At 40.8% G+C, this 13,247-nt stretch overlaps 1 protein-coding gene across 12 annotated transcripts in view; it reads right to left on the bottom strand.

The window, feature by feature from the left end:
- Window positions 1-4,202: 4,202 nt before the first annotated feature.
- The window catches only part of LOC125454981 (protein EFR3 homolog B-like), a 151,043-nt gene continuing 141,998 nt past the window's right edge, over window positions 4,203-13,247 (bottom strand). For all 12 annotated transcript variants that reach the window (XM_059648793.1, XM_048536406.2, XM_059648796.1 and 9 more), the window contains one exon: window positions 4,203-5,624. In XM_059648793.1, the coding sequence (XP_059504776.1) occupies window positions 5,427-5,624 (198 nt within the window). In that variant the 3' untranslated portion in view covers window positions 4,203-5,426. The remainder of the gene's footprint in view (window positions 5,625-13,247) is intronic.

The raw sequence follows: 13,247 nt of genomic DNA, 5'->3' as shown, positions 1-13,247 counted from the left end.
GATTTGTCATAAAATTCTTTAATCTAGATTTTAGCATAATCCCTATTCTTGATAATAATGAGATAATAAATGAGACCATAAAAGATAGGAGCAGAATTAGGTCATTCAGCCCATCAGGTCTGCTTTGCCATTCAATGAGATCATGGCTGATTTGTTAATCCTCAACTCCACTTTCCTGCTTTGTCGCAATCACCCTTGATTCCCTTACTGATTAAAAATCTGTCTACCCAGCCTTGAATTGCCTTAACGACCCAGCTTTGACAACACTGTGGTAAAGAATTCTGCAAATTCACAATGATCTGAGATAAGAAGTCCCTCCTCATCTCTGTCTTAAATGAGTGACCACTTATTTTGAGATCATAAACTCCCCCACCCCGGCTCTGGACTCTCCCACATGGGAAACAATGTTTTCACATCTAGGAATCTTGTATGTTTCAATAAGATTGTTCTCATTCTTCACCGGACTGCCTCCAATGCCAATATATCTTTCCTTAGAGAAGGGGCCTGAAACTATCTCAGTATTTCATCTGAGGTCTGACGAGTGCCTTATATAGTTTTAGCAAAACATCCCTCTAGCCCATTCCCTTTAAAATAAAGGTCAAAATTTAATTTGACTTCCCCAATACCTGCCGAACTTGAAAGCAAAAATTTTGTGATTCATTGAGCAGGACTCCAAAATCCCACAATTCTGTAGCTTTCTGCAGTCTTTCTCCATTTAAGTAATATTCAGCTCCTCTATTCCTCCTGCCAAAGTGCATAACATCACATCATACTAATATACTATCTCTAACACCATGGGTTCTCGTAAAGTAGCCTAATGTGTGGACCATACCAAACACCTTCTGAAATTCCAGATATATTATATCCAATGCTTCCCCTTTATCAATCCGGTTTGTTACCTCTTTAAAGAATTGTAGTAGATTTGTCAGTCGTGATTTCCTCTTCAAGAAGCTATGTTGACTCTGGTTGATCATATTATGCATCTCTAAATGCTCTGATATTACATCCTTTACAATAGACTCAGATATTTTCCTAAGAACCGACATTAAGTTAACTGGCCTACAATTATCTGTTTTTCATCTCCTTTCCTTTGATATAAAGATGTTATATTGGCAGTTTTCCAATCCTCTGAAACATTTCCAGAATCTACGGAATCCTGGAAGATGATTAACAGTGGATCCACTATCTCTATAGCTACTTTTAATATCCTAGGAAGCATCTCATCAGGTTCATAGATAGCAAAATGTGGAGCTGGATGAGCAGGCCAAGCAGCATCTTAGGAGCACAAAAGCTGACGTTTTGGGCCTAGACCCTTCATCAGAAAAAGGGGATGCGGACAGGATTCTGGAATAAATAGGGAGAGAGGGGGAGGCAGACCAAAGATGGATAGAGGAGAAGATAGGTGGAGGGGTGAGTGTGGTTGGGGAGGCAGGGAGAGGATAGGTCAGTCCGAGGAGGACGGACAGGTCAAGGGGGTGGGATGAGGTTAGTAGGTAGGAAATGGAGATGCGGCTTGAGGTGGGAGGAGGGGATAGGTGAGAGGTAGAATAGGTTAGGCAGGCGGGGACGAGCTGGGCTGGTTTTGGGATGATTGGCCTAGTTTGCTGTCTTATGGGTAACAAACTGTATCAACCAGCCACCATCACAAAAGTCTATTCCAAAATATTACCAGCACTCATTTTAATCGGATTTCAAATTGCTATTCTCAAAACCTTCTGCATATTCCTTAGTGACTTAACCATTTCCAGAAGTGCATCCATCGACCATTACTTTTTTTTTTCTTCTCTTGATCTCCTTCACTCTTTTTAAGACTTTTTATTCTTAAAAAAAGTAAAAATTGCCTTGGAGCAATTGTGACATCATTGGAGCAGCTGAGGTCCAGAGTGGAGCAGTCTGGAAGTAACTTTTTGTTTCTTTATTTCTCTACTTTGTATGTAAGTTTGTATCTAGGTACTTTGTACCTAAGGTGGCACTGTGTGCAGTGACATTGTAAACTTTTCACTGTACTCTTGTACTTGGGTACACATGACTAATGTAATTCTTCTATTCTAATTCATATGCTCCACTTGCTGAATTTTCTAATGACAAAAAACAGCTGTAGCGTCTGTTTGAAATTCAGTTGAACTTCAGTTAGGAGGTGGTTTTGCACCGTTATATAATTAATTCCACATACCATATGGCCCCTCAGCATCTCATTAAGGGTTAAAACAAAGTCACATGCCTTTGCCACGTCTTAATCTCAGCAAAAATCCCAAAACGGATTCCTCATGTTCTCGAACTACCGAGTAAAACCAAAAACACTCCGGTCTTTGACAGCAGGATCAAACAAGTTAAGCTTCCCAAATAACAGCATGATGCCAGAAATGCTTACCCAAATTCAAAGATGACAGTTGCGAGTATATTTCTTCAGAAGCATTTTTTTTTCTCATTGCCGCTGAAATAACTCCACAGAGGCCGTTATCTCCTCACACAGTGACCCTTTATTTACATCTGCAAAGTACTTGACTCTGCTCCAATTTCCTCAGAGCCAGCTCTCAGAGTAAACAGAACCTCTGATAATCTTTATTATATCTGTTCGGGATCCTTTATTGACCAGGTAAACAAGCTCCATCAGGGAACTCGTATTCTATGAAGACAACTTGGATGACCTCGTTTTAATCACTGAAAGCACTGATTCTTTCCTTTCAAACATTTTTCCTGGGTAACTGTCCAGGTAAGCGAGACAGAATCCTTGAAAGTCTCTGGCTATCGCTTGGTGTTAGAGACTTTTTCATGGAGTTCCAGACTAAAGATAAAGATAATTGCCATGGGAAAGTTTAAACTTCCTAAGGTTGTAATCAGTGTGTGGGACTTCCATGGGGTCCTGACATGCATTTTTGAGGTCACTAAATATCTACAGAATAAAAGACCTGGACTGATAAGAAATAACGTAGTGAATTATAAGAGAAATAGAAATACGTTTAAGCTGAGGGAGCAGATACAGATTAAGAATTTGAGCTGGCAGGCTAATCAACTCATCAGCTAAACTTCCCCTGGCTGTTAAAAATTAAAAAGAATGTTGGGTACAGAAAGTTTGGAGGGAACACAATTCTTGAAGTATAGAGATGGGTGTTTGGTTATTGGAAGATGCAAGAGATTGACAGAGTTAACATTTCAGGTCAATGATCTTTTATCAGAACTGGGCAAAATTTAAAATGTAGTAAGTTTTACACAGGTGAAACAGAAGAGGGTGGAAGCAAAGACACATCCAGAGGAGGTGTGAATGATAAAATAATGAAGAGCTGTTTTCCAAAATCAAAAACAGGAGAAAAACAAGGTTAGAGCCAAAACATGCAAAGACAGAAGATGGGGAAGTGTTCAATTCTTGTCTAAGATTGTTAAATTCAGCTTTAAGTACAGATCATGACAAAGCAAAATATGAAGTCCTGTTCCTCAAGCCTCTGTTGAACTTCAATGGAAAAGTACAGGAAGCCAAAGCTAGAGAGGTTAGTATGAGAGCAAGGTGAAAAATTAAAATGACAGGTCACCATTAGCTCAGGCCACATTTACAGATTAAATGAATATGCTGTGCAAAGCAGTCACCCAATCTTCATTTGGTCTGCATTCCAGCAAACTTCATGCTGAACAGGAAAAACAATGTACTAGATTGAAATAATGAGACAGAAATCCTCCTCTGTGCAGATCTTTCCTTCCTTCACTTCTCCCACTACCTACCAGTATTGGAGAAAGGTAATATGATTGATCTCTAAACTGAAAATGTGTCTGTATAAATGTTTAAAAGTATGAAAGATTTGAACAAACCTGATCAGTATAAGATAGTCTGACAATAGTTAAGTACAACAGATGATATTTACAAATTTAGAAGAATAAAAGAAAATAGAAGCAGAACTGATAAATTTCATTTAAATGGTTGTTTCCTAATTATGTGGAACAGGCCATAACACCACAAATCTCATTGATTTAAAAGAATTATACAGTTTCCAAATGAGATTCAGTGTGGTCTATTGGAAAGATACCAAAATAAAGTTTTGAGTTGCATGTGGTTGGTGCATGTGCATTATCTGGTGTTCTAGTGGTTACATTTCTGTAGTCTTAGGATGTGTACATGTCCGCATTTGCAGGGTATGTGCACCTGTAAGAGCTGTATACTATCAACACCATTTGTCAGGAGTCCAGGAAATCTGAGATTGTGAACACTTCCATCTGATTCAATGTTTGATTTCTTTTCAGACTTCAGTGGAAGAAGTGAGACTACAGCTGAATGTATAACATTTCTTCAAAAACTTCAGCACACACCAGAAGCTTTCCAACATTGATGTACAATAAAAATACAGTTGCACAGAATGAGAAGAACAGTGAAGGGTTAATGGTGGAAATCTAGCACTTGGCAAATTCTACTTGGTACATCCAGTTAAGTTCTAACGAAGCTTGCAAATGCATCTATAATATTTCTGTTTGCATTATACATACAATCAGAGAGCAATTCACAATAATCAATGTCAAAAGTGTAGATTAATTCGCAACATTACTAAAGACTGGAACATTTTTGCCTTTACGGAATAATAGACAACAGAAGCATAAGATAAGCTTGACCTGTGAGCAGAGATTCCTGTTTGAAGTGGTTGATACTGAGTGCAGCATCAAGCAGTACTAAGGCTGTTCCCAACCAAAAACTACAATGATTTTGTACAGGAGTTGCTGGAATTTCTCAGATGTTAGCTGACCAATGAAAGTATACTGTCTTCATTAATTCTGTACCAATAACAGATCTGAAGGGCAGAGGATCAGTTTCCCGCCCCCACTCTGCTCACCTCTTGGAGTTAGTCATTGTGGCATTATAATCTGCTTATTCCACACCTTTTGTCTACACTGACTCATGGAGGCCACAGTTCATTAGACAGAACAAGAAACTGAAACATAGAAGAGAGTAACAAAACTGAAAAGATTACCCAGCATTGCTTGTCAGTTAGATTTGCCAGTTTCTTAAACAGACACAGAGTCTGTCGCAATCCTCAATCAAAAGGACTGCTGTGGGAGTGAAATTGGTTAAGGCCATAATCAACCTTCCCAGACTGGACCTAAATTGTGAAGTCTGAGAGGCAAATGCTGGGTCTGTTGCTATCTTGTGATCATAAATTGATGCTTATTGCATTAAAAGACATTTCTTCTTCAAAATTTCACCAATCAGCAATGCTCAGCAGCCAGATCATACACTTCCACAGGAAGCCCTAAAGTGCAGTAAAACCTGTCTATGATGTCAAGCAAGCATACGCAAGGCATTGAAGGATCACGTCTTCATAACAAAGCATTACCAAGCTGTAAGAATGATGTTTGATATGCTTGTACCAGTGGAAAAAACAGCTCTTTGTGATTGCTAACAGTCTGCAAGGAATGGTTGAAAGGGTGATCTAATACAAGTTCTGCTGCTAGGTCAAATCCATGTGCAAATGACACTGGATCAGTAACCAGAATCTCTGCAATTCAATGAAGATTTGTGTTGGACCGTATTGTACTGCAGCTAGTAGACGCAAAGATCTGGAAACTTCATCTCGTAAACAGGCACTGAACGAGACTGCATCTGGCCATAACCAGCTGTGATGGTACCTGATGGGCTGGGAGGTGGTCTAGAAATAAAAAGAAATTTAGAAGAGACAAACTGAGTGAATGGAGCAACTGCTGTTCTCTAGTTACATAAATCTTAATGTAAACTGGTAGAGTCATAGAATTATGGAATCGTACATTACAGAAACAGACCTTTTGATAAGGTATCAGGTATAAGCTATACCATATAGAAAGATAAAGAGTAAATCTACATACAAAGAAAATAGGAATATGGTATGTTGGCAGGGAATGAACATTGAACTGCTCTGTTTCAATGAGATCAGGGCCAAATAAACATACTTATAAACAGAAAATATTGTGAATTTGGGACTTGACAAGATGATTATGTTGAAAAATATCTCTTATAATTGAAAGTGAAATAGAATTGTGAATTAAGGGGGAAGCGATCACTGCACCTCTGCCTAGGCAGGCCCGTATGACCTGGTTATCATGGGAAAAGAACGCCAGCTGTTGAAAATCAGGCCGCAGTTCTCAGGCATTGACACGGAGGAAGTGCAGGACTTTTGGAGACAGATACAGAAAGGCACAAAGAAATCAAAGCTGCTGGGAGAAGCAGCTGCTATTGTTCTGAAGAGTTCTTTGTGAGCAACCAGTGAAGATGAGCTTGCAGTAGACAGCATTACAGAACCCTCCTGCAGATTTCTCAATTAGCACAAAAGAGAAAAGGGAGCATGTGGTAGACTGCTGTGCCTCACAAATGAATTGAGCACGTGACGGATCGTTCTATGGCGTATGAAGAAATCTTTACAAGCTGCCAAATCAAGGGTCATGAACATATAATCTTCATAACCAGAAATATAGAACATAGAACAGTACAGCACAGAACAGGCCCTTCAGCCCACGATGTTGTGCTGACCATTGATCCTCATGTATGCACCCTCAAATTTCTGTGACCATATGCATGTCCAGCAGTCTCTTAAATGTCCCCAATGACCTTGCTTCCACAACTGCTGCTGGCAACGCATTCCATGCTCTCACAACTCTCTGTGTAAAGAACCCGCCTCTGACATCCCCTCTATACTTTCCTCCAACCAGCTTAAAACTATGACCCTTCATCACTGATGAAGGGTCTACGCCCGAAACGTCAGCTTTTGTGCTCCTGAGATGCTGCTTGGCCTGCTGTGTTCATCCAGCCTCACATTTTATTATCTTGGAATCTCCAGCATCTGCAGTTCCCATTATCTCTAAAACTATGACCCCTTGTGTTAGCCTTTTCTGCCCTGGGAAATAGTCTCTGGCTATCAACTCTATCTATGCCTCTCATTATCTTGTATACCTCAATTAGGTCCCCTCTCCTCCTCCTTTTCTCCAATGAAAAGAGACCAAGCTCAGTCAACCTCTCTTCATAAGATAAGCCCTCCAGTCCAGGCAGCATCCTGGTAAACCTCCTCTGAACCCTCTCCAAAGCATCCACATCTTTCCTATAATAGGGCGACCAGAACTGGACGCAGTATCCCAAGTGTGGTCTAACCAAAGTTTTATAGAGCTGCAACAAGATCTCACGACTCTTAAACTCAATCCCCCTGCTAATGAAAGCCAAAACACCATATGCTTTCTTAACAACCCTGTCCACTTGGGTGGCCATTTTAAGGGATCTATGTATCTGCACACCAAGATCCCTCTGTTCCTCCACACTGCCAAGAATCCTATCCTTAATCCTGTATTCAGCTTTCAAATTCGACCTTCCAAAATGCATCACCTCGCATTTATCCAGGTTGAACTCCATCTGCCACCTCTCAGCCCATCTCTGCATCCTGTCAATGTGCCGCTGTAGCCTACAACAGCCCTCTATACTGTCAACGACACCTCCAACCTTCGTGTCATCTGCAAACTTGCTGACCCATCCTTCAATCCCCTCATCCAAGTCATTAATAAAAATTACAAACAGTAGAGGCCCAAGGACAGAGCCCTGTGGAACACCACTCACCACTGATTTCCAGGCAGAATATTTTCCTTCTACTACCACTCGCTGTCTTCTGTTGGCCAGCCAATTCTGTATCCAGACAGCTAAGTTCCCCTGTATCCCAATCCTCCTGACCTTCTGAATGAGCCTACCATGGGGAACCTTATCAAATGCCTTGCTGAAGTCCATATACACCACATCCACAGCTCGACCCTCATCAACTTTTCTAGTCACATCCTCAAAGAACTCGATAAGGTTTGTGAGGCATGACCTGCCCCTCACAAAGCTGTGTTGACTGCATTTAATCAAGCCATGCTCCTCCAGATGGTCATAAATCCTATCCCTCAGAATCCTTTCTAACAGCTTGCAGATGACAGACGTGAGACTTACTGGTCTGTAATTGCCGGAGATTTCCCTATTTCCTTTCTTGAAGAGAGGAATTACATTTGCCTCTCTCCAGTCCTCAGGTACGACTCCAGTGGAGAGCGAGGATGCAAAGATCTTCGCAAGTGGCGAAGCAATTGCATTTCTCATTTCCCAAAGCAGCCGAGGACAAATCTGGTCTGGGCCTGGCAACTTGTCAATCTTAATGTTTGACAATATTTTCAGCACATCAGCTTCCTCTATCTCTGTCCATTCCAGCATGCACACCTGCTCTTCAAAGTTTTCATTCACTACAAAGTTCATTTCTTTCGTAAAGACAGGAGCAAAAAACTCATTTAGGGCTTCCCCTACCTCCTCTGGCTCCACACACAAGTTCCCTGTGCTATCCCTGATCGGCCCTACTCTTTCTTTGACCATTCTCTTATTCCTCACATAAGTGTAAAATGCCTTTGTGTTCTCATATGCATGAGGTTACAGCATTTCCCATGGTAACCAATTAAAATGTCAGTGAATACTGAACTTATAAGGGATACCATGGCAGGTCCCATGTCAACACACTGTTCGAGCATATCTAGTGTCGTTAAAAGTGGAGTCAACCATGTGAGATGCTAACATTATAAGTTCAATGCATGCAAATTTAGAAGGTGATGGTGTGTGTGTAGTGCTGTGCCTACTGCAAGTCCACCAATACTGGCCAATGCATTGAGATTTGTTTGGCTCCACACAATATGACTGGCCTTATCAATGATCCTATAATTAGTGCCATATCCATTTGGTCACCCTGCAGGCTTTATTGAGAATTAGAGTACACTAAAGCTATGCTGTGGGTCAGTGGCTGTGTTGATCATATAATTATTGCTGTCTATTGCATAAACATATAATTGGGGGACACAGTCTGCCATTTTCAAATCTGAAAAATATCAGAACTACTTCAAATTACCCTAGAAATGCAAAGTATTTCAAAATCCTGAATATCAGGTTAAGCAGACATATTCATGGACATAAGCGCATACTGTGGCCATCCAAAAAGACCTCCGCCTACTGCACAATTCAGCAATGTTGCCTATGAATTTCAGCACTGGTATGATGCTAGGTATGTAGGCTGTATATCCCAATGACTTTCTGAGTGAATCCAACAGCATGTGCCTCCGGTTGACTAGAATGGGCACAGTGCAAACTGTACTCAACCAGCCTGCACTCACAAAACCCAAAAGGAACCATTTACTGTTGGATGTGATTCCACAATTGGGCAACAGCTGATAAACGACCCCAAGTGTACTGATACTACACAAACAAGTATTTAATCTGTCAAGTCCAAAGTTGTGCACTTTAGATGCATTGGCCATGCTAAATTGCTTATAGAGTTCATGGATGTGTAGGTTAGGTATGTTAGCCACGGGAAATGCAGGATTACAGAGATAGAACAAGGGGATTGGTCTGGGTGGGATGCTGTTCGGATGGTTGGTGTGGACTTGCTGGGACGAAGGGTCTGTTTCCACACTGTAAGGATTCCAAAAGGAAAAATTCACAACATGCTCATTTACTCTTTGTAAAAAAGACATACATTTACACCTAGGAATATTTTCTCAGCAAAGTAAAGAAATCTTTTCAACCATCATGTCCTTTTATGAATTGTTCTGGAGCTTGTGGATCTTATAGTGACACATTATTTTCTCCAGGATGAAACCTCAGCCAATCAGACTCAGCTTTCCTACCAATGAGAAACCTTTTTTTTCCCTTCGTGTTTCTTTCTTCACTAATACTTATGATTCAGCCTGTGAGGCAGGGAGCAATCAGGACACTGAATGCTTGCAGTGCCTTGAGAATTAATCTTGCATTTCTTCCACCAACTTGAAGCATGGTGCAAAACAAAATGCGTTGAATGGGATGTTTCGATTTAGTAAATTAGTTAATATAAAAGTACTTATTTTTAAATTGACAAATTCATTGTGTGTTTAATATCATTTGATCTATGTTGATTATAATTTGTTAGTGTTAGTAATATGTGAAAAATAAATGTGAAATATTGTCAGAGAAACTATCTCCGAAACAATTTTCACCCACTGCAAAACCTCTTCTAAGGAAGCCTACCCTGAAAAAGTTACCCTCCGGAAAAACCTCAGGGGAGCTCTCCACAGCAACTCTCAGTCTCTTCGGCCTCAAAACTGCTCGACCATGTCCTGAAGCAAAGCAAGTACTGCAGCCACATCACCTTTCTTAGTACCTGCCTACAGATCATCCCCAATGGACTAAAGTCCACATTCAGGCCTTCCCAATTCTGCCCCAACCGTGACAATATCTACATTCAGAACAAGCATTTCTGAAGAGTCTAGGCCCAAAACGTCAGCTTTCCTTCTCTTCTGATGCTGCTTGGCCTGCTGTGTTCATCCAGCTTCACACCCTGTTGTCTGTGAAATATTGTCCTTTGCTAAGTTCTGGTAATCATCGGGAAATTCCTATCTTTTCTAAAAAAAATTAAAATTCTATGGTTCTAAGTTATTGGTTTCTATCTGGTTTGTCACAAAAGAGACTGAGGTTTATGGAGAAACTCTAGTTGAGAGGGTAATGGAAGTAAGTGGGTAAGTAGAACTGACAGATATGGGAGGTGATCAGGTGGCAGTGAGGAATATGGAGAAAACAGGACGTGAGAATAGGTGATATGAGGAGAATACTATCCATGTTACAAATGTTTCATGTCACTATGACAACTCCATACAAGTTTTATGATGTGGAAGTACCAGTGTTGGACTGGGGTGGACAAAGTCAAAGTCACATGGCATCAGGTTATAGTCTGACAGGTTTAATCAAAATCACAAGCTTTCAGAGTGCTGCTCCTTCATCAGTTGAAGTGGAGGGAAGCACCTTCACTGTGCCTGTGTGCTTCCCTCCACATCACCTGATGCAAGTGCAGTGCTCAGAAAACTTGTGATTTCAAATAAACCTGTTGGATTATAACTTGGTGTTGTGTGACTTCTGACTTTGTTCATATAATTTTTGGAATTACTATTACTCCTCAGCTTTCTTATCTGTCTGCAACCTTTGACTTGGTTGACAATCCGCTCCTCCTCTAAAATCTCTTTGTTGTCATTCAAGGTTCCTCATGGTAGACTGGTTAGTAAAGTTAGATTACACGGAATATAGGGAGAACTGGACATTTGGATACTGAACTGGCTCGTAGATAGAAGACAGAGGGTCGTGGTAGAGGGATGCCTTTCAGACTGGACGCCTGTGATCAGTGGTGTGCCTCAAGGATCAGTACTGGGTACTGGGTCCATTTCTTTTTTTCATTTATGTAAATGATTTGGATGTAAACATAGGAGGTATGGTTAGAAGGTTTGCAGATGTCACTAAAATTGGAGGTATAGTAGACAGCGAAAAAGGATATGTGAGTACAACAGGACTTTGACCAGAAGGGCCAATCAGCACAGGGTTGGTAGATGGAGTTTAATTTAGATAAATCTGAGGTGCGCTACTTTAGAAAGGCTAATCTGGGAAGGATTTATACACTTAATGGTAAGGTCCTGGTGAGTGTTGCTGAACAAAGAAACCTTGAAGAGCAGGTTCACATTTCCTTGAAAGTGGAGCCGCAGGTAGACAGGACAGCGAAGGCGGCATTTGGAATGCTTGCCTTTATTAGCCAGTGCATTGAGTATAGGAGTTGGGAGGCCATGTTGCAGCTGTACAGCACATTGATTAGGCCACTTTTGGAATGCTGAGTGCAATTTTTGTCTCTCTGCTGTAGGATTGATATCGTGAAACTTGAAAAGGTTCAGAAAAGATTTACAATGATGTTGCCAGGATTGGAGGGGTAGACCTATAGGGAGAGGTTGAATAGGTTGGGCCTATTTTCCCTGAGCATCACGGGTTGAGGGGTGATGTTATAGAGGTTTATAAAATCATGTGGGACAGGATAGTTTGAATAGATAAGATCTTTTCCCCTGGGTGAAGGAGTCCAAAACAAGAGGCCATAGGTTTAAAGTGAGAGGGGACAGATTTAAATGGGACTTAAGGGGCAACCTTCTCACGCAGAGGGTGGTGTGTGTACGGAATTATCTGCCAGAGGAAGTGGTGGAGGCTGGTACAATTACAACATTTAAAAGGCATCTGGATGGGGATATGAATAGGTCAGGTTTAGAGGGATATGGGCCAAATGCTGGCAAAAGGGACTGTGTTAATTTAGGGCATCTGGTCAGCATGGGTGAATTGGACCAAAGGGTCTGTTTTTGTCACAGAGTCATTGAGCTGTATGGCACCCTATGCAGTTGGACTGTACTCCATCAATTCCATTCATAAATATCCCATTGTAAGAAGCGAGTCAATGGCTTAGCTTCCTGCTCGCACTATTATTTATTTTCTGTGATGTTCCCTTTCTGTTTCTCACTTACATGATACCTTTTGGCAACAGCATCCAAAAACAATGTTTGAGCTTCCACATGTAGATTGATGATACCCAACTCTAAATCGGCATCATTTCTCTTGCTTCTTCCACGATCTCTTAACTAACTTGTCTACCATTCAAAACTGAAACAGCAGAAATTTCCTGCATGGAAAAATGAAGCATTTGCTTATACTTTATGGATTATGAATTCCCTTTAATATTTTTCATAACTAACTAAGAACTTTCTGATATGTGGGAGTGGCACATCTGGCTTGAGTCAATTAGAACTGAGTGCATGGCCTGGTTGTCTATATGTTGAGATTTGCTGGTTTGTGACCAAAATTGATGAATTAATCTTTGCAAAGATTATATCTTAGCAACACAGGAAGAGATCCTGGCTACAGGGAATAAAACAAGCAGACTCAGAGAAGTTTGTTGCACACACTTCAAAGAAACATAGGGAGAACAGGAATCATAAGCCATCTGTAGCGACTACAGTTGGTGGAAGGTAAGAACTACCTGCGCTCGGGAACTGATTACCTTTGATAATATGCATAACTTTTGTCTAGCTTCTGGATCTCTTACATTCAACAAATTCTTGCTGTTGTTGAGAAGAGGATTTGGCAGATTAAGAGATAGATTGAGAAGATGGGTAGGTGAGATTGAGTGATATGGCAGATGGAAGTGGCAGATGAAATACAATGTGTGAAAGTGTGAGCTTATGCACTTTGGTGGCAAGAATAGATGCATTGACCATTTTTAGAAGAGGAAAGCCTTCAGAAATTGGAAACACAAAGGGACATAGGAGTCTTCATTCAAGATTTTCTTAAGGTTAACATGTAGGTTAAGTTGGCAGTTCAAAAGGTAAATGCAAAGTTGGCATTCATTTCAAAAGGGGTAGAATACAAGAGCAGAGATGCAACACTAAGGATGTATAAGACCCTGGTCAGGCATCATTTG

The sequence above is a fragment of the Stegostoma tigrinum genome, chromosome 9 (genome assembly GCF_030684315.1).
Source record: "Stegostoma tigrinum isolate sSteTig4 chromosome 9, sSteTig4.hap1, whole genome shotgun sequence".
Classification (NCBI taxonomy): Eukaryota; Metazoa; Chordata; class Chondrichthyes; order Orectolobiformes; family Stegostomatidae; genus Stegostoma; species Stegostoma tigrinum.
Note: the sequence above shows the minus strand (reverse complement) of the source record. Positions and strands in the feature narration are given on the sequence as shown.